Source organism: Mobula hypostoma, chromosome 9, assembly GCF_963921235.1.
Source record: "Mobula hypostoma chromosome 9, sMobHyp1.1, whole genome shotgun sequence".
Classification (NCBI taxonomy): domain Eukaryota; kingdom Metazoa; phylum Chordata; class Chondrichthyes; order Myliobatiformes; family Myliobatidae; genus Mobula; species Mobula hypostoma.
Window position 1 is genome coordinate 127,239,995 of NC_086105.1, and position 24,805 is coordinate 127,264,799.

At 39.2% G+C, this 24,805-nt stretch overlaps 1 protein-coding gene across 1 annotated transcript in view; it reads left to right on the forward strand.

Moving 5' to 3' along the window:
- snx29 (sorting nexin 29) overlaps positions 1-24,805 on the forward strand; it is a 581,542-nt gene that overhangs the window by 510,555 nt on the left and 46,182 nt on the right. Inside the window, exon 20 of the mRNA XM_063059095.1 lies at positions 6,199-6,338. Coding sequence (XP_062915165.1) covers positions 6,199-6,338 — 140 coding nt within the window. The remainder of the gene's footprint in view (positions 1-6,198; positions 6,339-24,805) is intronic.

A 24,805-nucleotide genomic window follows, 5' to 3' on the forward strand; every position in this document is an offset into this window, starting at 1 on the left:
CTGCATAGATTCGATAGGTTGAATGGACTCCTTTGTTGCAAAAGGATATGAAAAATATCTGCAAAATGAATAACAAAAAGAGTAAGTGCTGAAGATTTTCATCATCTATAATAGAGACAACAATTCTCAATCCCTATATTGCCTAACCTGTTGGATATTTTCAGAATTTTTCTCATTTTGTGTCAGATTTCCAGTAACTATAGTTGTTTTTTGTGTTTTCTTTTCAAAATTAACAACGTGTTCATTTTTATTGTGTGTAAATTTAGTGAATGCATTTAGAAGTTTGAATGGAAGCACAAGAAGTAATTCATGGTTCACTGTTCTGCAAACATATCTGATCAAACTCTTCCTGTTTTACTTCCAGGATCTGTCATATACACAGAAAATATGATTTGAACAATCATTTCTTTAAGTGTATGCAATTGCTTTGTTGCCTTACTGGATGCAATGTTATGTTCAAATAAATATTAGCAAGCCTAATTGGGGTTGAGACGAATAATAAATCAGCATTAATGGAATGGCAGAGCAGCCTTGATGGGCTGAATGGCCTGATTCTGCTTCTATGTCTTATGGCCTAATTTGACATTATAAATTAATTTAAATATGTTAATTTATAGTAAAGATGCATTGCTTACTTGTTACCTTTTTTAAGCTACATCTGGCTAAGGGAACATCTCACCAGCATATAAGAGTGGGCAGGGTTCCTTTTGTTCCAAGTTAAAGATAAAGAAAATAATAAACAAGTGGCAACTCCAACAAAGGTGCAGGTGCTGCAGCCTCCTTCCAGCACCATATATTTTGGAAAGTAAGTAAGTCAAATTGTGATGATTGTGGTGGTAGTTTCAAACAAAACCACTGACATTGAGCCATACAGAAACCAAACACTTATATGTCCAAGAGCCTGGGACGTCCTGCCAGATCTGAATTCATCTTTGAGCCCCATTCCTGGATACCCTACGAAATCCAGCAGTGGGGCAATATCTTGCCACATGTTCTAAACATTATGCTAGGGATTTGGAACTAAGATGCTTTCCCTGGTCAGACCTGGATCAGGATCTAATACTATACTGGGAATTCTTCAATTTTAATGGGAATTATAGGTATGTAGATTAAATGGCAAAGTATTAAGTAGGGTTTTAATTATTTTGTTCAGTCCAATTATTTTAATTATTGGTAAATGTTAATGCATTTTAATAAAATAATTTTCAAAAAAGTTTCAAAAAGTTGCTAGAGAAGCAAAATGGTCCCTAATTAAAAACTGTATTTCCACTTAACGGTACCTAAAATCTTGCATTGTGTTTTAGATCACATTTCTATTCCTTGGAATTAAAATGAATTCTGCAGTTTTAATTTGTTTTAGCTTATTTGTTTACTTAATTAATGCTCTTAAATGGAAAGTTCAGAATTTTACAATAATATCTCAGTGATATGCAATTTCTTGAGGGATTTTGGCATTGGTGTGATAGTTAATATATGTCACCTCTGAACCATTTCCACATTTAAATTGCAGTTTTCTATTTGTAAGGTAATAGGTTTCATCCAGAGCTTTGAACACAATCCAATCAAGTGTTAACTTTTATATATTTCAATTAAAATAGAATTTGAGCATCTGAAATATAGTGAAGTGCAGTGCATATAAATTATTCTCTGAGCTTTTCAAAATGCTAATTATGAATTTTGTGTCTTTTCCCATTTGTGGATTTATACTTCACTTAAACTTAAAATGTGATAGGAACCTCCTGTGTATGCAGTCATTCATGTTGAAATTATGTCTATCTGACATTTGCAATTTGTTCTAGAAACGTGGGTTATTTCTGCTTGATATGATCAATTTTTTTTACTAAAATCATCAATTACTAGAATTCTTATTGAAATTACATTCTTTTAGCAATAGCTGATGCATAAACTGTTAAATGTTTTGAGTAACACAAATATTAGGTAAATACACACAAGCCGGGGAGCACCGACATTGTGGATTTAAATTCATTTCAGAATAACACCGTAGGACTATTCTTGTATTTATCAGTGAAAATGAAGCAATTCACACTGGATCAGTTGCACTAGTGATGTCTAGTTTAAGGCAAGATGTTGGTAAAGATTTGAGAGTGCTTAACCCCTACATTCTGATGATAATATACCAAGATCTTGGCTTCTTCTCTTTTTCTCACACTGATTGTCAAAGATATGCCACAGACATAAGATGCTCCTGGAGAAGCTCTCTGTAATTTCATTAGCTGATGTTCTGGTTGGACAGCATGCAGAGAGATCTTCTGAATCTCTGATTGTTAGCATCTGTTTGCTGCTCATGGTAGAAACCCATGTAATCATCTGATTTATGTAATACACTTCTTCTAGGAATGGCTTTGGCCGCAAGTAGCAGATTGCTGCCCCATATTAGTACCTGGAAAAGAAGCAGGTAGATAGGAAGCAGATCCATTAAAATGTTGAAGCAATCTAGAATAGAGAACAGCACAGCACAGGAAACATGGGAGCAGAATTAAGCCATTCAGCCCATCAAGTCCATCATGGCTGATTTATTGTCCTTCTCAACCCATATATCTGCCTTTTCCCCATTTCATTGACACCTTTTCTAATATAGAACCTATCAACGCCACTTTAAATATACCCAATGACTTGGCCTCCACAGCCATCTTGACAATGAATTCCTAAGATTCTTGCTAAGGAAATTCCTCCACATCTCTTTTCTAAAGGGATGCCCTTGTATTCTGGTTCTAGGCTCCTCCGACAATAGGAAACATCCTCTGCACATCAGTCTATCTTGGCCTTTCAATATATGATGGGTTTCAATGAGATCCCCCCACCCCCCATACTTCTAAACTCCACTGGGTATGGTCCCAGAGAATCAAATGCTCCTCATATGTTAACCCTTTCATTCCTGAGATCATTCTTGCGAACCTCTTCTAGACCGTCTCCCATGTTAGCAAGTTCTTAGATAAGGGGCCCAAATCTGCTCACCATATTCCGAGTACAAATGTTCTTTCATGAACTTCAAAGCATAAATTTAGGCAAAGGAATTCAGAGATTAGGATCCCTCTGTCCAAGGAGTTGTTGTTCTGAGCAAAATAGATGTTCGAATTCAGTTGAAGGAACTTGAACATAAAGACTTTAAAAGTTCAATTTTATTTTAGGATTTATAAATAGGGGCACAATGTGTGAGCAAATAATATTGTTAAATCTTTAGAAGGCAGTTGTTAGCTTGCAATTGAAATAGCGTGAGCAGTTTTAGATAGAAAGCCAAACAGCATTTACAAGAAAGTGATGACAAAATTTGAAAATTTATCATTATAGAAGGAGACTTTATGTACTGAAACTACTTCCATTGCCACAGAGTATGCTTAGAGATTGAATTATTTCAAATTTTGTGTTATGTTGGGTTGAATAGGAAAAGATAATTTCCGTTGATTGGAAAGTGAGTGGCAATGAACCATCAATTTAATTTTGTCCTTATAAAGAAGGCTTGAAATTCTTTATACAGTGTGTTGTTTAGAATGGAAAGCATGCCCATAGAAAGCAATTAAGACTGTGAGACTATTTCACCTTTTTAATGGAGAAGAAGATAAATATTTGAAGCAGACATTGATACATAGCCACAGGCAAAACCTTCTTAAAGATCTGTTGTGGATGTGCTGATACAAATGCCTTCTTTATGTGCTATACACTTCTGTTATTCTAAAATAAGGTCTAGCATGGCTAAGTATGCTGTTGACAGCAACATTCTTCCTTGTATATACAGACATCCCACCCTGCAAAAACTCATTTCAGGGAGGTAGTATCATCAATTTGCGGGAGACTCCCAGAACTTCTGGGAAAGGTGGGATGTCTGCAATAGAGTAGCTCCTTAGCAGCTAGCCAGCTAGTTTAAATAATGTTAGTTATGCTAATGAACGAATGACACCTGTCTTTTACAGTCTTAACCCACCATGGGCAATAGAAAAGTCACTGTTGCAAACAGTGCAGTGAGCAACACTGTCATTATTTTGACCCCTATTAGGCAGGGGTACACTTTAGTGTAGTCTGGGGTGACGTACGTTTTATATTTTCTTTTTTTGGAACTCTTTGCCATGGCACGCTCGCGCTCTCTCTCTCGTGGTCGCTCGCGCTCTCTCTCTCGTGGTCGCTCGCGCTCTCTCTCGCGCACTCTCTCATGCTCTCGCTCTCGCTCTCTCTCGCGCGCGCTCTCTCTCTCTCTCGTGGTCGCTCTCGCACTCTCTTTTGCTTTCTCTTGCTCGCTCGCTCTCTCAAAAAAATTGATTTCCGTGATATTGTATATAATTTGCGGGCATCAGGGAGCCAGTATTAATATGCGGGAGACTCCGGGAACTTCTGGGAGAGGTGGGATGTCTGTATATATACAATAATATGAATACAAGTAACAAGTATTAAAAATCATCATAAAACTGGACCAGTGACATTATTTCCTACAAGAATTTTAAGTGCCGTTTTGTCAGATTCCTCAATTTACAGCTGACTTCTTAATTGCTTAAGTAGAAATGTGATCAGCTGGCTGAGTCCTGTGAGATTTAAGCTCATGCGTTTTGAGGCCCAACTAGCAACTACTGTGATGGGCAGCCTTTAAAATCTAGCTGTAAAGAATAAACAGGGCTGCCCATCACAGTAGTACTTAAAACCACACTAAATTCTGCATCTTATTCAAATTAGGATTAGCACACATCTATTTAGTAACACAATCCATTTGATTTTACCGTTTACCTGTATAAAAACAAACAGGTCTCCGAGTTGGCACAGGGATACTAATATCTTTGTAATGTCTCCAATTGGTTGCTAAAATTTTACATGGTGATTTTACAGGCCTTGGGCAGGAGCAGTCAGAAAAATAGCAATTTAACCTATTTTGGTTTGTTAGCTGAGGTTTAAATGTCGGCAGAAATGACAAGAGAACGAAAATGCTAATCTTCCAACAGGGCTTTTAAAGTGCTTTTAAGAATCACAGAGCTCTTTTGACACAGCAGAAGGTAATTTGTCGTAGTAAATCTGTGGCAATCCTGTAGAGGCATCCAATGGGTCCTTTCCTCGCACTGTTCTCACAGATTTTGAAACTAATTGAATCATAGAGCCAGATGGTATGGGACAGATTAATTCACCCACCACGTTTGTGTCGGGTACCCATCTGTTTTGCCCCATCTTGCAGTACTTGGCCTCTAGTCTGAAGTGCCGAGGTCATATAAGTGCTTGTCTAGACATTTCTTAAATGCTGGCAGCAACTTTACTTTCACCACTCTCTTTGGCAGTGTGTTCCAAGTACTCAGCATTCTCGGGGTGAAAAGTTCCCCTTAGTTAATCCAAGTTCCTTTTAAATTAATGTATGGATCTACCTCTACCACCCTTCCTGTTGACTGGCACCATTTGTTTAAAGTGTTTTGCATGAGTCCCCATTATTCTCAAGTTCTCCAAACTAAACTTGAAAGCTGAAATCTCTCAACCTTGGAACCATTCTTGTACATCACTTCTCGCTCGTAAGTTATGATGATCAGAATTGGGAACAATAATCTAATTATGGTACTTTGATGACTGGATGTGATCCTGTATCATTAGCTCTGCATGCACACACATGTAAAAAGTCCATTCTAAATTCCAGAAAATGTAAATGTGATATGGCATTCTCTTTATTCAAAGTTTATACATTTTTGAATAATAGTATTTTATTCTAGAAACATTGATCACGTTAAAACAAAAAATGTACAACTTGGATAAGATTGTTTTTCAAAATGTTATTTAATACAGAAAAATTGTTCATCGGCCATTAACATTTCTTATTTTTCATCCATAAATGATCATCTTGGAGCTCCATCAGTATCATTTCTTAAGTAGAGCTTAGATATCTTTAGCCATGAATCATAACATTTCACTATTTCAACAGTTAACCCATATGCATTCAGATCTTTCTGAGTGGACTCTCTTGCTGTTAATCTAGGACTCGTATAATTTTGCAAATGCTTGTTTACTTTCCAGCTAACACGGTAAAAAATATCATGGACTGTGGCAACTATTATTGTGGAAAAAACAAAGTACTGATCATGGCTATTGGTCTGTGCTGCAGAGGTGTGCAGACAGCAGATATCATTGGCTGCATAAGTTTAATACTGGCCTTGTAGAATACCTTGTTAAGAAAAGGATGGCATTGTAATTACAGCATTTCCATTTTCATGTTCTTCTAAGGATGCAAAGTTTGTCGAGGAACGCCGTAAACAACTCCAGGAGTATCTGAGAAACATAATGAACAAAATTATACAGACACTCCCAGAGTTTACATCCAGTCCTAAGAAGGAGACCCTTATAAATCTACTTCCATTTTGTGTGTAAGTATTGAGCTGCTTTTTAAAGAAAATACATTTATGTCTTTTACACAGAGTACATTTCTGGGGTATTTAGAATATATACTGTATGTAGGCTTATTTTCAATTGTGCTGTTTTGTTTCAAATAATTCACATTTTTCATTCATAGAAAGTAATATCCTGTTAATGCATTTGAAAATTATTCCCACAGCCTAGCTCAGTGCCTGTTTCAGAGAGCTACTTAGAGGAGTACTACACATAATTCTAGTCTGATTCATCGTAAAACTTCAGTTCTGAATGCATTTACTTTTTTGATTTGCACAATTTTTTTCTCTCCCTGTACATTGGGTGCTTGACGGTCTATTTTTTAACAGGTTCTTTTGGGGCTTCTTTGTGTTGTGGCTGCCTGTAGAGAGACAACCCTCAAGGTTGTATAATATATATATACTTTGATAATAACTGTACTTTGAACTTCGAAATAGCTGATTGTTCCTGTAATTCTCGCCTGCAGTAGGTCATGGCATCCTCTGATTTATTACATTTTATTGCCTTCTATTCGTTTAAAGTTTTTACCTTTAGTGTCTGCTCCCCCTGGGGTTCCACTTTTCAGGATATATTGTGCGATTTTATTCTGAAGTAATAATTGTCATTTGGATAGCTGGCAACTTGAACTCATATGTCTTAAATCAGCATTAATAATGTATAACAAATGGCATTTATTGTGATACTAAAAAACTGAATGCTGATTAAAACATGAGGCAGAGAACTGTATTCTGAAAAATTCATTATCATTTTTAGTACATAATGATCTTTGGAGAATATGGCATTTAACGTTTAAGTACTGCCCATTGGCTCATTCTGTCAAGTTGTGTGTTTTGCTTTTTTGTTGTGCTTCCAAGTTTTATTTCTGCCATAAAACCCAATATGTTTGTTGCACCATTGTAAAAATTTAAATTTACACTGATCTGCCAGCGGCTATATTTTCATGAAGGCTTTCTTGATGCTGTTTTTACAATATAAATTAATTTAAAAACTAATTTCCATAGTAAATAAATAAATAATCATACTCTTTCTTTTTTTCTGGTCAAACACCATAACAATATTTATCAAACATTTGTGAAGGAATTCTTTAAATTCGGTCCCTTCAAAACATCCCTTTTATGCAAAATAGTAATGCTGAGACAAGTTAGTGTTTAAAGTTCAAAGTAAATTTATTATCAAAGTACATATATGGATTTTCATGAGTCAGTGAGGCTTTCCACAAAATCTCTTTATGTAACAGAGCATGTTTCAGGTATGCTGACAGTATAGCTGGCCCATGTTGACCTGCTAGACCACACTGATGTTGGTTTATTTTAACCTGCCACTGGATTTGAAGATCTTTACAGAGGTGGTGTTATCAGTATCTGTGAGGTGTTTTGAAGTGCCTGCTGTTGAGAGCCCACATTTCTGAAGCATACAGGAAAATAGCATCACTGTTGTGAGTAGACTGTATGTACAGTAATGGGTGTGAGGTTTTGATCTTCAAACACTCTTCATCAGCCAGCCAAAGACTGGGTCCGTGCATTGGAGACAGTGGTGCATTGTTATTGATAACTTGATAATTGATGCTGTGGTGAGGTAGAGAGTGATCCATGTTTCCAGGATCTCATCAGGGTCTATTGTTGGGGAGAGATATTGAGGACGATAGGGTCGATTTGTCTGAAGGATATTTACTATAAGGGGCATTCCCTCTAATACTTTAGAGAATAAGTCAATAGAGTTCATATACTTAGCATACCTACACAAGTGTCATCGGTCAACCCTAGCATTATGACCTCCATTGGTTCTGAAATGGAGGTGTTGAAGATTAGTTTCCTATTAATGGACTCCATTCCGTTATGCAGTTGGAGGTAAGGTGAAATGTTGCAATTTAGAGGTTGTGGAGAGATTTGAAGTGATATCAGCAATGAAATTCATCACCATCCCCAGTTCACGGAGGTAAAAAGTGCTTGAAGATCAGGATCTTAGTTGAGAATACATCTGTGGTTAATCTTTTGGTTTAATTCACTGCTTCCTTATCATGCATGGAAGGATTAGAATGAAGAAGACACTTTGAGTGAAGCCAAATTTAAGAATGAATCTCCACAATTCCTCTTTGGGACAGGTTTTTGTCAGGTTACCAAAGAACTTCTGCAGTGGTCGACGATGCTCCTTCTATCTTTCTTTGTGCTGTCATATAATAAAAATCATGTCTATTTTACTTGTTGATGGGCAGAGTCTGCCCTGTGACCCAGGCCACTGCGTGAATCAGTTGAAGTCAAGCATTGCAGTGTTGTTTCTTGTAGCAGGCAGGAGGCAAACCATTCTGTAAGTACTGCAGCCAAACCAAGCTCCTTTCTTAAAGAAGGTCATAGTTAGGCATCTCTGAGTTCTATTGATGCTCCCTTCCCTTCTCACATGAAGACAAATTTGTGAATTCAGCCAGTTGTACAAGTTCAATATGCACTCTATCCAGATACTGTGGTTGTTTTTCAGCAGGTGTATACCTTTACAATCTTTTCTTGGGTGGGTGTAGTGGTGGGTTGGAGACCGAACAGAGCATCTGAAACGTTATCTTTTTTTTTGTTCACAGTCGCTGCCAAAACTGTTATTTCTTTATTATTCTACTAGAAATAAATTGACAATTTATGTTTAAGGAATCTTGTGCACATATTAGTTACCAAGTGGCCTTTCCGCTGGTTATCATTTTTTTTTCTGCACATGTGGTCATAGGTCTAATTACTAACATTTCCCCATAAAATTAAGATCAACTGTGATAGATAAATTAATTCCACCCTCTATCCTTCAGCTAATACTCAGTTTCTTATCCCTTCTCCACCTAATTCATCTGCCCAGCATCCACATGCCTCCCACTGGGTTCCCTCACCTAATATTCCCAACTGCTCACCCTACTTCCCTTATTTGATTCCACGCTGCGCTTTCAGATCCCATCATCTGCAGCCCTTTATTGCCTCCGCTATCATCTTCCAGTCTCTCGTGCTATTTCCACCCATCTCTCCTCCTTCTGTCAGTCAAATCACCTCACCTGGACCCACCTATCACTTAATGGCTCTTGCCCTACCTGTCCCCTCTATATTGGTCATCTCTCCTTTACTCCCTCAGTCCAGATGTACAGTCTTGATATAAAACATCGGCTATCCAGTTCGCCCCGCAAATGTTACCTGACTGACTTAGTTTCTCCAGCAGTTTGCCTTTTGCTCAAGATTCCAGTATTTACACCCTCTTGTGTCTCCAATCTTATTCTCTGGGATATAACACGGTAATTTTGTTGTGCAGTTTGATTTAGGCCATGTTATATGCTACATTGCCTCTGCCCAATCAGTTAGCTTATATTAGGCAGAGGATTTTTTCCTTCACTATTTGAAAGTTTGAAATAGTTTTAAGGTAACTCAACTGTAGCTCTGTGTCTGTCTCCCATGTCTCTGAATCAGAGAGCTTCAATTCAAGTCACAATTGAAAGACTTGAGAACCAATTCTCCCCAAAATTTGGCATTAAGTGGATGGGGCATTGTCTTTGAGGTAATGCATTAAAGCAAAAGCTCTCTCTTTCTGAAGTGAATGAGAAAGACCTCATGGTATTGTAAGAGAGAAACTTCTCCAAAATGGTCTGGTTAATATTTATCCTGAATCGATATCTGTAAAACTTAGTATCTAGTCATTGTGACATGCTGATGCAGCCATAATTCTCAACAAAACTCCAACCAGTTACACTGTAAATGAAGTACAACATTATCAAGAACATTGGGACATCCTGAAGTTGGAAAAGTGTCTTTTACTTTAAAGTTCTATTCACAGCAAGCTTTTCGGATTGTTTTCCTGCAGCCGTGAGCACAGTCAATAACCATGAGCACCATCTTACCTAGTATCAAGTGACTCTTCAAAGTTCAAAGTATATTTATTATCAAAGTACTGTAAATAAATATCACCATCTACTACCCTGTATGGTGGCCGGTGGTTGAGTGGCGTGCGCACTGGACTTCAAGGCAAGTGGTTCCAAGTTCGAATCTGGCCAAATTGTTGCGCACTTTGCATCCGTGCCTGGTTGAGAGTCGAGCTAGCTATTTAGCCTCGTTTAAAAAAACAGATAAGTGCCTCATGAACAGCAAGTTTGCTGCCCGATGCACCACAGCAAGAATACTACCCTGAGATTCATTTTCTTGCAGGCATTCATAGTAATGAGAAAGCAGCACAATAGAATCAGTGAAAAACCACACACAGTGGAGATGGACAGTCAACAAATGTGCAAGAGGCAGACTGAGCAAATACACAAAGAAAAGATAATAATAATAAATAAACAACAAATATTGAAAACACGGTTCTAGTGTTTTTAAAAATGAGTCATAGGCTGTGGAGTCTGTTAAGTTTTGGGATGAGTGAAGTTACCCTCTCTGGTTCAAGAGCCTGATGGTTGAAGGGTATTAACTGTTCCTGAGCCTGTGGTGTGGGACTGGAGGCTCCTGTACCTCCTTCCTGATGGCTACTGTGTTGAAGAGTGCATGGCCTGGATGGTGGGGGTCCTTGATGATAGATACTGCTTTCCTGCAACAGCACTCCTTCTAAATGTGCTCAATGGTGGTAAGAGCTTTACCCTTGATGGACTGGGTAGTATTCATCACTTTTTCCAGTTCTTTCTGTTTAAGTGCATTGGTGTTCCATATAGACGCCTTTACAACTTCAGGATGTCCCAACAAAGTTATACTTTTTATTACAGTATAATTGGTTGTTATTCTGTTCTGAAATGTGCGTGCAACATTGGTATTTATACAGACACCTTTACAATTTCAGTATGTCCCAGCAATGCTGCACTTAATTTACAGTGTAATTGTTAGTTGTTTTGTTGAGAAATGTGGTTGTAACAGCAAGAGACCCAGCCCAAAACATCGACTGTTTCTTCCCCACTGTAAATGCTGCTGGACTTGCCGAGTTGGAGAAGATCCAGTTTGCTCCTCAGGCAGGAGGTGGTACGCTTCATGACCAGCCTCCAAAGGCACTTCATCACTGTGGATGTAAATGCTATGTGACTCGGGACTAGGGATTGAGTTTTATGGAGTTTGTTTCAGGATAAATATTGGACAGAATATAGATATCTGAATTCTGGATAAAGGTAATTTGGGTAGACACCCTGCTACTGAGTGAAGAAGACATTGAGCAAATTAAGTTCAAAGATGACAAAAAACATTAAAAGAAAAAAGAAGTCAGTTAAGGATAAAGCCATGGGTGCTTCTTATTTCTTGGTGCTAGGGATGTGGGGAGTGAAGCTAGTCTCCTGCCTGAGCAGAATGCCAAGGTATTGCACAGCATGGTTCTGTCTGAGTCAGTAGCCAAGATTGTAATGGAGACAGTGATGAGTGAATGTAGTTTTGAGTAGAGGCCAAAGAGGATGGTTTGATGTGCAGATGAAAAGAAGTTTGACACATCCACAGCAATTTTGGGTTATGACGCTTGACAGTGGGAGCTCATTATTGGGTTTAGAAATATGGTAAAGCAATAGAATTTAGTGACATTTACATATGTCTTGTGGGCAAGTCACCAAGGAGTAATATGTAGGCTGAGACTGTTGTCCACTTTATAGTTGCTCCCTCTGAATCATTCATTGTCCATCTGCAGAGTTACAATACTGGTCATGTCATGGCAGTGCGAGCTCACAATGACATAACTAAACTGATATTTATATGTAAGAGGCACGAAGCTAAAATATTTGGAGAAAAGCAGGAGATGCTGTAAATAAGCTGCTGTGAATTTTACAGACAAATTAACATTTTGAGTTTTCATTGGAAACAAAGAGATAAAGGGAATCAATTTTTCGAAATGAAGAAACAACAAAAAAGAGTAAAAGTAACTGCATGATATTTAAATAGTAATTGGGGATGGTTAAATGACTGAATGATTTTAATGTGAGATAATAGGAGAAAATATGAAGTGTATTGCATATAGAGAAGATACTGAGAATTTGTGAATAATTCAATTCAAGTTTAACTGTTATCCAACCATACATGAGTACTGCCAAATGAGACAGCATTACTCTAATGCCAAGGTGCAAAATACAGTACTGACAGTCACACAGCACAAAGCACACATAGCACATGCAGTACAAGATAGCAAGCATGTAAGCATATCAGTGAGATACAGCTACACAAAAAAAGTAATCCAGCCATGAGTGCTGCATAAATCTGCTGTCAGTCACACTACAGTTTGTCTTCTGCCAAGCGAACACTGGCGGTTAGCACTAACTCCAGCCCAGATGCCACCCCATACCACCCCTGGTGGAGCACACTGGCTCCGATGCCTCTCTCCTGGCGGCTGTAAGCAGGCAACACCACGGCTTGAGGCCAAGTCCTTGGACATAAAAGATAGCAAGCACATAAAAGATATAAATAAAATACAACCATGCAAAACTAATATATATGGGGAGTTAGTGGTAAGGAGTAACATGGTTTGCACATTGACTGTTTGTCCATCTTTGTATATAGCTTTTCATTGATTCTGTTGTGTTTCTTTGTATCTACTGTGAATGCCCACAGCAGATTGAATCTCAGAGTAGTATATGATGGCATATATGTACTATGATAATAGATTTACTTTGAACTTTGAACTAAAGTCAGAAAGGCAACAAGGTGAGACTGACATAGTAAAACTGATACCAAAGAAGCAATAGGTGGGCTCATATTAAGAATGGTTTCCTACAAAAGATCAACTGCTCCAACACCACCTTCCGAAATGCAGTTGGGCTCATCACTTCATTAGCAGTCCCTGTCCGTACAGAAGTGGCAGCTAATGTTTCAAATGAAGGAAGTCATAATTTAAAAGCAAAGAGTTGTAATGTATCTAACAATAAAGTTCTGTATGGAAATGAAATGTTAGAAATTGAAATGGAATTGGAAATAGCTGGGAGTCCTCAGCAACTTAGACAGCATCCACGAAAAGAGAAAGAGTATTAATGTTTCAGGTCAAACGCCTTTTGCCTAATGTTTGATCTTGCAATGAGCATCAGTGAAGCTAACATTGAACACCAAAAAATATAATTTAGAAGGTGATGGAGCACAATTAGTCTGAAATGAAAACAACCATACAAACTCTACTCAGAGGGTGACAACTCAGTTTATTTCTAGGAGTTTGTATTTTTGACTTAGATTCTTTAGGATTTTGCTTCTTATGCACATCAAATATCTCAGGTATCTCGACGCCAATAGAGACATTTGAGTCATTTACCCAAATTTCTATAAGACATTTATAGTGGCTTGTAATAAATCAAAGTCAAAGTAAAATTTATTGTCGAAGTACGTACATGTTACCAAATACAAAGGAATTTATGAAAATTATGCGTAAGGAAAGACGGGCGAACAAGCAATGTGCAGATTGTGGTAGGAACCCACATTAACCGAAGTCAGCAAGGATCCCTGGTGTCCCGGCCATTATTTTCCCTTATCCACAACATTAAATCTAATTAACTGGTTAATTTTTATTGCTCTTTATGAGATCTCAATGTACATAAATTGATTACTTTATCATCCCAAAAACAATAGTGGTTATGCTGTAGAGTTAATTAATTGACTCTGAAGCTCTAATGGACATTCTAAGGACATAAAATTGCAATGTATATTCTTATTTTAATCAATAACAGTAGTTTTTAATCTAGTTTCTGACTGAATTGCTTCTGTCACATTCAATAGAAATTAGGTGAATGGATCAAAAATGGAGGGAGGTGATAGCATTTTTACTTCAAAGAATATCCCTAAGGTAGAAATGGACAAAACCGTTGTGATAATTATTTACTTGTTTGTTTATTATTATGTTTTATTTTATTTATTTATTTTCTCTCTCTCTCTGCTGCATTGAACTGCTGCTACTAAGTTAACAAATTTCACGTCACATGCCAGTGATAATAAACCTGATTCTGATGGCAATTTAAAATCCTGATATAGCCTGCCCCAGTGTTGGCTTGTGTGGAACTGAGCTAAGCATCATGACGTGAAGTAATTGATGCTGGGCACAGGAAGAAGATGCTTGATCTTAATCAGTTTAATGACATGATTGATGTTACGTGATTTGTTGGACATATTAAAATCAATTGTAGGCACCTCACTTGACACTGTGATAAAAATGGAATTGTTATTTATATGCTGTGATTACAGTATAATTGCTTCAGTTTGAGGATGGTGCAATTGCGTTATTATACAGCTGGTACTAACTAGTAATCACGAGCTGTGGTTAAGCATAATATTTGCTCTTCAGTATATCTGCTGATAGTGCATGCAGAGTTCCCAACTAAGTAGGTAGAAGTAAGTACAGATAGACTTACTTACCAGGTAGCAAGTTCACTAGTTATCTCTGCTAAAGCACAATACAGATTTGAGGGAGCATTGATCCAAGAGCTACAGTTGTTATAAAATCTTCACAACCTGATGGTAGGGGTAGTCTGACAATGACATTTAAGTATACAAAATCATGGGCTATAGAAAGAGTTAATGCAAGCATGCCTTTTCCACTGAGTTTGGGTGAGACTTGAACTAGAGGTCATAGGTTAAGGGAGAAAGGTGAAATATTTAAGGGGAACTTCTTTACTGAGTGGGCTAGCTGGTGGTGTAGTGGCATCAGCGCCGGACTTTGGAGCGAAGGCTCCCAAGCTCGAATCCAGCTGGCTGTCTTGCACGCTTTCCATCCGTGCTGGGTTGAACATCGAGCTAGCAACTTGGCCTCGTAAAAATAAGAAAGCCTGCTAAAAAAAAAAGCGCTGTCAATGACAGCATCCCGATGACTCCACTTAGAGTTAAGGGCTTTCTTCTTCTTCTTTACTGAGTGGGTGGTGCAAGTGTGGAACAGGCTGTCAGAGGAAGCAGATTTCAACATCTAAGAAAAGTTTGGATAGGCACATGGATGTACAGGTTGATGCGAATAGGCAGATTAAGAGTCTGGCATGGGCTAACCAACCTGTTTCTGTGCTGTAGTGCTCTATGGCTTTATGATGTCAAGTAGACAGCATGGTCACTTTGTTGCCATGTCCTCGACCAGTCACTATTCTGCTCCTTGATAATTGGCTCAGCCAGCTCCCAGGTGGCTGCAGTTTATAGATGGTACCGTAGGTCTGAACTCTTTGATCACAAAAAAAAATACTTCAAACTGAATAGGGAAACAGGAGTGTGCAGATAATGTGCACTGGCTGATGTATAATGTTAGGTTTTTGCATATGATTACCTTCAGTAAATTATTTGCCTTCATTACTTCTTTGTAGGATTTGTGCTCTTTTTCATTCTTAGGGTATTCCCTTGTTTATAATTTTTGATTCAATTTCTTAGCCCCCCAGTGTACTACCTCTACCCTTTGAATAAAATATAGTCAATTTTGGGAAATATGCCTAAAGGTTAAAAGAAAAAAGACTGCTTCATTAAAACACCAGCTCTAAGGGATTCTTTAAGCTATTTGACAAATATACTGTATTTGCCTTCATCAGTTTTGTTTATAGAAATCTAATGCTCATGTGGTATCTGTGTGGAACAACTGGGAGCTCAGTAAAGAATGAGCAAATTCTAGAAACTACACCATCTATTGAGTCTATTTGCTTTGTTCATAAATAATAACCTATTAAATACAACATGGCACATTCATCTTCATTACACGATTCAGTATTTTCACAATATTGACACAACATGTTGCAACCTTGGTCAATGGAGTTAGTCTAGACTTCGAACCCAAAAAAGTTTTTTGGGTTCAAAGTTCAAAGTAAATGTTATTATCAAAGTACAGATATGTTACCATATACAACCCTGAGTTTCATTTTCTTGAGGGCATACTCAGCAAATCAATAGAATATTAACTGTAACAAGATCAATGAAAGATCAACCAGCGTGCAGAAGACAACAAGGTGTGCAAATGCAAATATACATAAATAACAAGAACATGAGATAATGAGATAAAGAGTCCTTAAAAGTAAGATCATTGATTATGGGAACATTTCAATGATGGGGCAAGTGAGTGTAGTTATCCCCTTTTGTTCATGAGCCTAATAGTTGAGGGGTAGTAACTGTTCTTGAAACTGGTTGTGCAAGTCCTGAGTCTCTTGTACCTTCTTCCTGATGGCAGTAGTGTGAAGAGAGCATGATCCAGGTGGTGGTTTTCTCAAATGATGGATGCTGCTGTCCTGCAACAGTGTTTCACGTAGATTATGCTCAGTGGTTGGGAGGGCTTTACTTGTGGTGTACTGGGCCGTATCCACTACCTTTTGCAGGATTTTCCATTCAGAAGCATTGATGTTTCCATACCAGGCTGCGGAGCAGCCAGTCTATACACTCTCCACTAAATATCTATAGAAGTTTGTTATGCTGAATCTCCACAGACTTGAGGAAGTAGAGGCGCTGCTGTGCTTTCTTCACAATTGCATTTACATGGAGGGTCCAGGACAGGTCAGCTGAAATAGCAACACCCAGGAATTTAAAGTTGCTCACCCTCTCCACTTCTGATCCTCATATGAGTACTGACTCATGGACCTCTGGTTTCCCTCTCCTAATCAGTTCTTTGGTCTTGCTGATATTGAGTGAGAGGTTTTTGTTATGACACCACTCAGCCAGATTTTCAGCTCCCTCCTGATTCATCATCACCTTTGATTTGGTCCACAATGGTGGTGGTATCACCAAACTTGAATATGCCATTAGAGGTGTGCATAGCCACACAGTCTTAGGTGTAAAGCAAGTAGAGCAGGGGGCTAAGCACATGGCCTTGTGGTGCACCTGTGCTGACAGAGATCATGGAGGAAATCTGAATTGACTGTGCTCTACCTGTGATTAGTGTCCCCTTGTCTCCCAGACCACTTCTCCCATTCACTCTCTGGCCATTCCATAAAAGCTATAAAGAATTTTGATTAATGATGCACAGTGAAAGAAAATAGGAACAATGACAAATAATTGCAAAAATTATTCAAATCTATTTAAAGCTACAAATAAAATTATTTTCTTATTTAATTACAGTAAAAACAATTTGAGAGCATATATTAGTAGTTCAATTATTCATTACTTCATTGGTGCTTCGCTTTTCAATGAGATGGATGGGGTTGGAGCACTGATATCTGCTTCTCAATTTCAGGCTGATTGTCACTCAGGAGTCTCAGATCTCCACAATCAGTAATTTGCAGTTGATTTGAAAGAAGTTGGTGACTGTACTGAAGCCATATTCCTGTAAATAAGATGCTGGAAAAGTAATAAAGAACATCTTGACCTTTTCCAACTGTGCAGGATAGTGTTCAGAGATTTCTTTTTGCAACCAAATGTCTTGATTTGATTTCTTTGAATCTCTGCTTCAGCTCAAAAGTCATCTTGTGGTGAAATCAGTTCTTCCTCCATCCTTCCTGTTAACTCCTCATTACAAGTGTTCAGGAATGGATTGATTATCCAATGTGGAATTCAAATTGAGAGAAGATCTTGAAAAGCAACACACACAAAATGCTGAAGAAACTCAGCAGGCCAGGCAGAATTTATGGAGAAGAGTAAACAGTCAATGTTTTGGGCCGAGACCCTCATCGGGACCAGAGAAAAAATGATGAGAAGTCAAAGTAAGAAGGTGGGGGGAGGGATGGAAGAAATACAAGGTGATAGGCAAAACCGGGAGGGGGGACGGGGTGAAATAAAGAGCTAAGAAGTCGATTAGTGAAAGAGATAAAGGGCTAGAGAAGGGAGAATCTGATAGGTCAGACAGAAGGCCATGGAAGAAAGGGAAGGGGGAGGAGCACAAGAGCGAGGTGATTTTGCAGGAAAAGAGATAAGGTGAGAGAGGGAAATGGAAATGGGGAATGGTGAAGGAAAGGGGGTGCCATTACTGGAAGTTAGAGAAGTCGATGTTCATGCCATCAGGTTGGAGGCTACCCAGATGGAATATAAGGTGTTGCACCTCTAACCTAGCCTCATCACGACAGTAGAGGAGGCCATGGACTGATGTTGGAATGGGATTGGGAAGTAGAAATGAAATGGGTGGCTACTGGGATCTTCCATTTTTTCTGGCAGATGGAGCGTAGGTTCTTGGCGAAGTGGTCTCCCAATCTACTTTGGGTCTCACTGATATATAGCAGGCAACACCTGGAGCACTGGATACAGTAGATGACCCCAAAAGACTCACAGCTGAAGTGTTGCCTCACCTGGAAGGACTGTTTGGGGCCCTGAATGGTAGTGAGGGAGGAGGTGTAGGAGCAGGTGTAGCACTTGTTCTGCTTGCAAGGGTAAGTGCGGGGACGGAGATCAGTGGGGAGGGATGAATGAAGTCGTGTAGGGAGTGATTGCTGCAGAAAGCAGAAAGTTGGGGTGGAGGTAAAAATGTGCTTAGTGGTGGGATTCCATTGGAGCTGGTGGAAGTTACGGAGGCTGGTGAGGTGGTAAGTGAGGACAGAGGAACTCTATCCCTGGTGAGGTGGCGGGAGGATGTGCATGAAATGGAAGAGGTGTTGGTGAGGGCAGCATTAGTGGTGGAGGAAGGGAAGCCTCTTTCTTTGAAGAAGGAGTACATCTCCTTAGTTCTGGAATGAAAAGCCTCATCTTGAGAGCAGATGTGGCAAGACAGAGGAATTGAGAGAAGTGGATGGCATTTTTCAAATAGCAGGATGGGAAGAGGTGTAGTCCATGTAGGCATGAGAATCGGTGGGTTTATAAAAGATATCAGTAGATAAGCTGTCTCCATAGATAGAGACAGAGAGATCAAGAAAGAGGATGGAGGTTTCAGAAATGGACCAGGTAAAATTGAGAGCAAGGTGGAAATTAGAGGAAAAGTGAATGAAGTTGACGAGCCCCGCGTGGATACAGGAAGCAGCACCAATGCAATCATCAGTGTAGTGTAGGAAAAGTTGGAGAGTGAAGCCAGTGTAGGCTTAAAGCGTAGACTGTTCCATGTAGCCGACAAAAAGGCAGGCATGGCTGGGACCCATAAGAGTGCCCATGGCTACACCTTTTGTTTGAAGGAAGTAGGAGGAGCCGAAGGAGAAATTATTGAGAGTGAGCACCAGACAGAGGAGAGTGGTGGTGGAGGGGAGCTGGTTGGGTCTGGTGTCCAAAAGAAATAGAGCTTTGAGGCCTTCCTGTGGGGGATGGAGGTGTATAGGGATTGGACATCCATACTGAAAATAAGATGATTGGGGCCAGGGAATCATTGAAAAAATTAAGAGCATGTGAAGTGTCATGGATGTAGGTAAGGGGGGACTGAACCAGGAGAGATAAAACTGAGTTGAAGTATGGTGTGGGAGACAATGGCCTGGTGCTGCTTAGTCCTGTTTGAGGGATAAGTGGGAGGAGGTGTCTGACAGTTGTCGCCTGGCCTCAGTAAGGTAGAGGAAACTCCACCAGACTACTACAGCACCCTCCTTAGCTGTGGGTTTGATGGTGAGGTACAGACGGAGTTGAGAGCAGTGTGTTTAGAAGAAGTGAGGTTGGAATTGGAGAGTGGCATAGTGAAGTCAAGACAGTTGTTGTCTTGTCAGCAGTTAGCAATGAAAAGATCCAGAGCAGGCAGAAGACCAGAGCAGGGTGTCCAGTTCGGAAGAAGTAAGGTGGGAATTGGAGTAAGGAGTGGTGAAGTCTATATGGTTGATGTCTCGTAGGCAGTTAGCATCTCTCAGAAAAGTATGAATGCAGCTCACCCAGGTGGGTACAGTATACTTGAAGGTCATCACCTGGTACTCCATCTTTCTCTTCCAATTCAGAGAGGCTTGGAAATTGGAAAAGATCACGACAGCCAATGTTGCACTTAAATAGGATAAACTTGGACAGAAATAGATGACTGATTTGATAAGATTCACATCATTTCCTTGCAATTGAAGACTGATTTCATTAAACTTTGTGAATAATTCTGACAAATAAGCAATTTCACACCTAATATTCTTGAGTTACTGAATGAAGCACCCAAGTCTTCAAAGAAATTTATCACAGTTTCAAAAAGTGCATAAAAGCATCTCAGGCAGTTTTCTTTTGACAGCCATCTTGCTTCTGTGTGCAACAGGAAGTGTTCAAACTGTTCATCATTTGTAATACAAAGCTCTCAAAAAGTTGAGAATTGAGATACTTTATTGGGCCCAAAGTAAATTACAGTATCGGAGTCGCATTAAGAGCGCACAGATATACAAATATTAAAAGAGAGGTAAGAAAGATCAAAAATAAGATGTGCATGATTTACAAGTCAAAGATTACAAGATCACTTCCACAGCTATATATTGACTCTTTATAGAGCCTGATAGCCAAGGTAAGAATGACCTCGTATAGTACTGTGGTACATATATTATATAGTAGATAATAATTCTCTTGTGTATTAATTGATTTTAGCCAACATGGTATATGCAAATGAGTTAAACAAAAGGTACAAAATGGGCCTCAGTGAATCCTCCTGAGGTGATTGGAGATGCACCCTAATTGTGCTTGTGAACTAAGTTGAAGAAGGAGTTGAACATCAGTTGATCTGTGTAAATATATATATATTTTATATATAGTGTATAGTTTTTGTTTTTTCCTCACTGTATATATATTTTCACATTTTGGGACTTTGTGTGATGACTTGGGAGCACTTGCACCTGCTATTGCTGTGGAGCCAGTTTTTTTTCCCCCAAGAGACATGGAGCCCATAGAAAGCCTCTACATCACACACTGTGATAACAGTATTTAATGATTTGTGCAGCCGATCACTCAGGTGTTTTGCCACAAGATGTTGTCTGTAAGTTACTCAGTGAATGGTAAATATGGTAGGTACAGCTTTTTTCAAGACAGTAATAACCCCACGGTGGCATCCTGTCATTGATGGTGCCCCATCTGTTGCACTAGTAAGAATGTTGGTGAACGGAATGTCCTCTTTGAAAATTTGCTTAAGAACCTGAAATATTGATTTCCCCCTTCGTATCCATTTCTAGTCCCCTTGCAAACAACAACTTTCGAACCATGCTTCCAGCCTTTATGAAGAGAACATAACCAAGAAGCAAAGGTTCATTGCCTAGCTAAGTCGACTCATCCAATTGCGGAGTAATTTCTGTTTTCCTAAGTATGTTGCACAATGTGTCTTCCATATTCTTAGACTCTTTATCTATTAGTCTTTGAATAGAGTCATCGCTGAACAGAATCACTTTAATTATTTGGTCTGGTAACTAATGCAAAACCAAATTCCAAACCTCTCTTACTGCTGGCAGAATCAGTTCTTCTCCAAATGTATGAAGCTTTCCAGATTTAGCAGTGAAATGTTCTATGAAGCACACAAACCACCACTGTTTCGTTGTGCAGTGTTGGCAAGCATGTTTTGAAGTGTTCTCCCTTTCTGAAAGTTTTCACAAAGTGACTGAAAATAAGCCAAGTTTGCTTTGCCAGAGTGTATTTTCATCAAATCTTCAAGGAGCCTGGACCGTTTCATTGCCTCATTTGAAAAAAAGACTTTTTCACACAGACTCATTGGATAGGGGAGGGAACGTTGGATGCTGTTGGTGGCTTGCTGCTGGTATAAATCCATATTTTGGATACTCCACACCAGTTTTGTTTGGTCTGCCTCTGGTCTGCAATGTTCATTATAGATTAATGACACGGTCAGTCAGTTGCCTAATGTTTAATTCAAACCTCAAGCTCTGCAATCAATAAGGGGGAAAGTTATAACATCATCATAATTCAGTCAATACCTTACTCTGCCTGAAGGTACATAGTGTGGGGCAGTGATATCTCAGTTGGGCCATAGGCTAGTTAAATGCTATCAAGTCTGTTCAGAGTCTGCCCTTTTGAAATTTACGCTACTGAGCAGCATACTCTAATTCACAGGAATTGCATCACTGTGTAATTAGAGTATGAGAATCATACTAGCAAATATTATACTATGGTAGTGAACGGCAATAAAGAGCGGGCCAGGCCTGGCAATAACACAATTTCTTCAGTCTAGGTTTCTCATGATATGCCAAATACAGAAGTGTCACATTGCTTTTCAGCAACTGTAATGCACTTCGAGCAAAGTTTAAAAGAACAATGGGTTAGTAAGATTGTGATCATTATAATCAATTATGAGGCACTGAGGATCAAATCTTAATAATAAGTAATTCATTTTTTAAATTAAGCCTGTAATCCCTCAACTGCCCCCTTTCTACCACCCCCTTTATCTTTATCTATGAAATTTCCACCACCTCCAAGAGGCTATATCGCCCACTTTAGGAATTACTGGTCTAGTCATTGTGGATGAGGTATTTAAAAGAGTAGATTTAATTTTGTGAAAACTTTGGAAGTTATGGCTTTCTTAAAGAACAAATATCATAAACTTACATAAAAGCACGAGTCAATTCCCATCAATTATAATGTTGAGCAGATTTAATCCACTGCAGATCAACATTAGTATATCTTCTCATCTGTGATATTTTCTGCTTAAAAAATTTTCACAATATACTTTTTGAGCTCTAGAGATACAAGAGATTGCAGATGCTAGAATCAGAAGCAACAAAGAACCTGCTTGAGGAGCTCAGCCAGTCTAGAAATATCTGGTCGTGCCAAGAGAGTATGGAGGGTGGAAAGAGGAACAGTTGACATTTGGATTTTGACCAAAAATTTCGACAGTCCTTCCTGTCCCATAGATGAGGCTCAACCCACGGGGTAATCCACAATTTAAAAAAAAATTATTACATTAGACCATAAGACAAAGGAGCAGAAGTCGGCCATTCGGCCCATCGAGTCTGCTCCGCCATTTTATCATGAGCTGATCCATTCTCCCATTTAGTCCCACTCCCCCGCCTTCTCACCATAACCTTTGATTCCCTGACTACTCAGATACCTATCAATCTCTGGCTTAAATACACCCAATGACTTGGCCTCCACTGCTGCCCATGGCAATAAATTCCATAGATTCACCACTCTCTGACTAAAAATGCAACTGGTATATCATAAAGGAGAATGCTTGCTTGAGGGAGGAGAAGATGGTGGTGCGACGTTCCGAATGAATATCGTATGTGTAACTAGGGGGGCCGTGCACAATCCGGATTTGATGGAGACAGCCATGAGAAGCATGGAGGAACATCTGGAGTAACTTCTGAAATGCCTGCTTTGCTGCCGCTGCTACTGTGCAATCGAGAATCTCCGGAGACGAAGGCCCCGAATCCTCAGCTTTGCCTACTGCCTGTTGCCGGGGCCGGGGTCGAAGCGCTCAGCAGAGATGGTGCTGGGTGCTCGGTGTCAAAGAGCTGGTCAGAGGCTCGAAGTTTTCGGATGGACTCAGAGTTGGACTGTGGTCGGATGCTTCCAGGATGCTGCACCGGCAAGTTGGCGGCGCTGGAGGTTTACCATCTGCATGAGATGATGGGACTTTCGGGAGACTTTGAGACTTTTACCGTGCCATGATCTGTTCTTATCAAATTACGGTATTGCTTTGCACTGTTGTAACTATATGTTATAATTATGTGGTTTTTGTTAGTTTTTAAGTCGGTTTGTCATGTGTTTCCGTGGTATCATTCTGGAAAAACATTGTATCATTTGCTAATGCATGCATTACTAAATGACAATAAAAGAGGACTGCATGTCCTCATAATCATAATAATTAATATGCTCACACTTAGTGCTTGAGTAAGTTAGAAGAGATGGGAGGCTATTCTGGTCATCAACTATCAGTTAATGGCCAGTGCCTCCATTAATGTCGATTTGTATAGGGCTTGGGATTCCTCATGTTCTGGTAATCTCTTTTCTGTGTAATTCCAGTTCCTCAGTAGGAATGGAAAGAGGTAGGGCTTGACAATTTTAAGGGATTTGGGAATTGATAGGAGTATTTGTTCTAATAGCCAGCTACAGATATGAGTGCATATGAGGGAATTCTACTGATTTGTCCCACGGTGATTCAGGGAGTAATGCAGAAAGAGTTTGAGGGAAACATTTAAATATTTGGAAAAGGGTAGATGTGGGTAGAATAATGTGTCAAAGGAGTTGAGCCTTGGCAGTTGGAGTAACATCACTGAGTTCCTCCAAGCACTCCAGTCAGTTCACAGTTCAAGTACATAAATGTCACCACATACAATCCAGAGATTAATTTTCTGGTAGGCATTCACAGTAAATACAAAGAAACAACAAAAAGCAAGCATAATAATAATAATAATAAATAAACAATAAATATCAAAACCATTGAGATGAAGAGTCCTTGAAGCTGAGTCCATAGGCTGTGGGAACAGTTCAGTGATATAATGCTGCTGGTTCAAGAGCTTAATGGTTGAGGGATGAACCTGGTGGTGTGAAACGAGAAGAGAGCCTGGCCTGGAAGGTGAAGATCTCTGATGATGTGTGCTGCTGCTCCACATACGAAAGATGTACTCAGTGGCGGGGAAGGTTTTACCCATGATGGGCTGAGCTGTACCCACTACATTTTGTAGGGTTTTTCTGTTCAAGGGCATACCAGTCCATGATATAACCAGTCAATATACTCTCCACTGCACATTTATAGACGTTAGTCAAAATTTTAGATGGCATGCCAAATCTTGGCAAACTTCTAAGAAAGT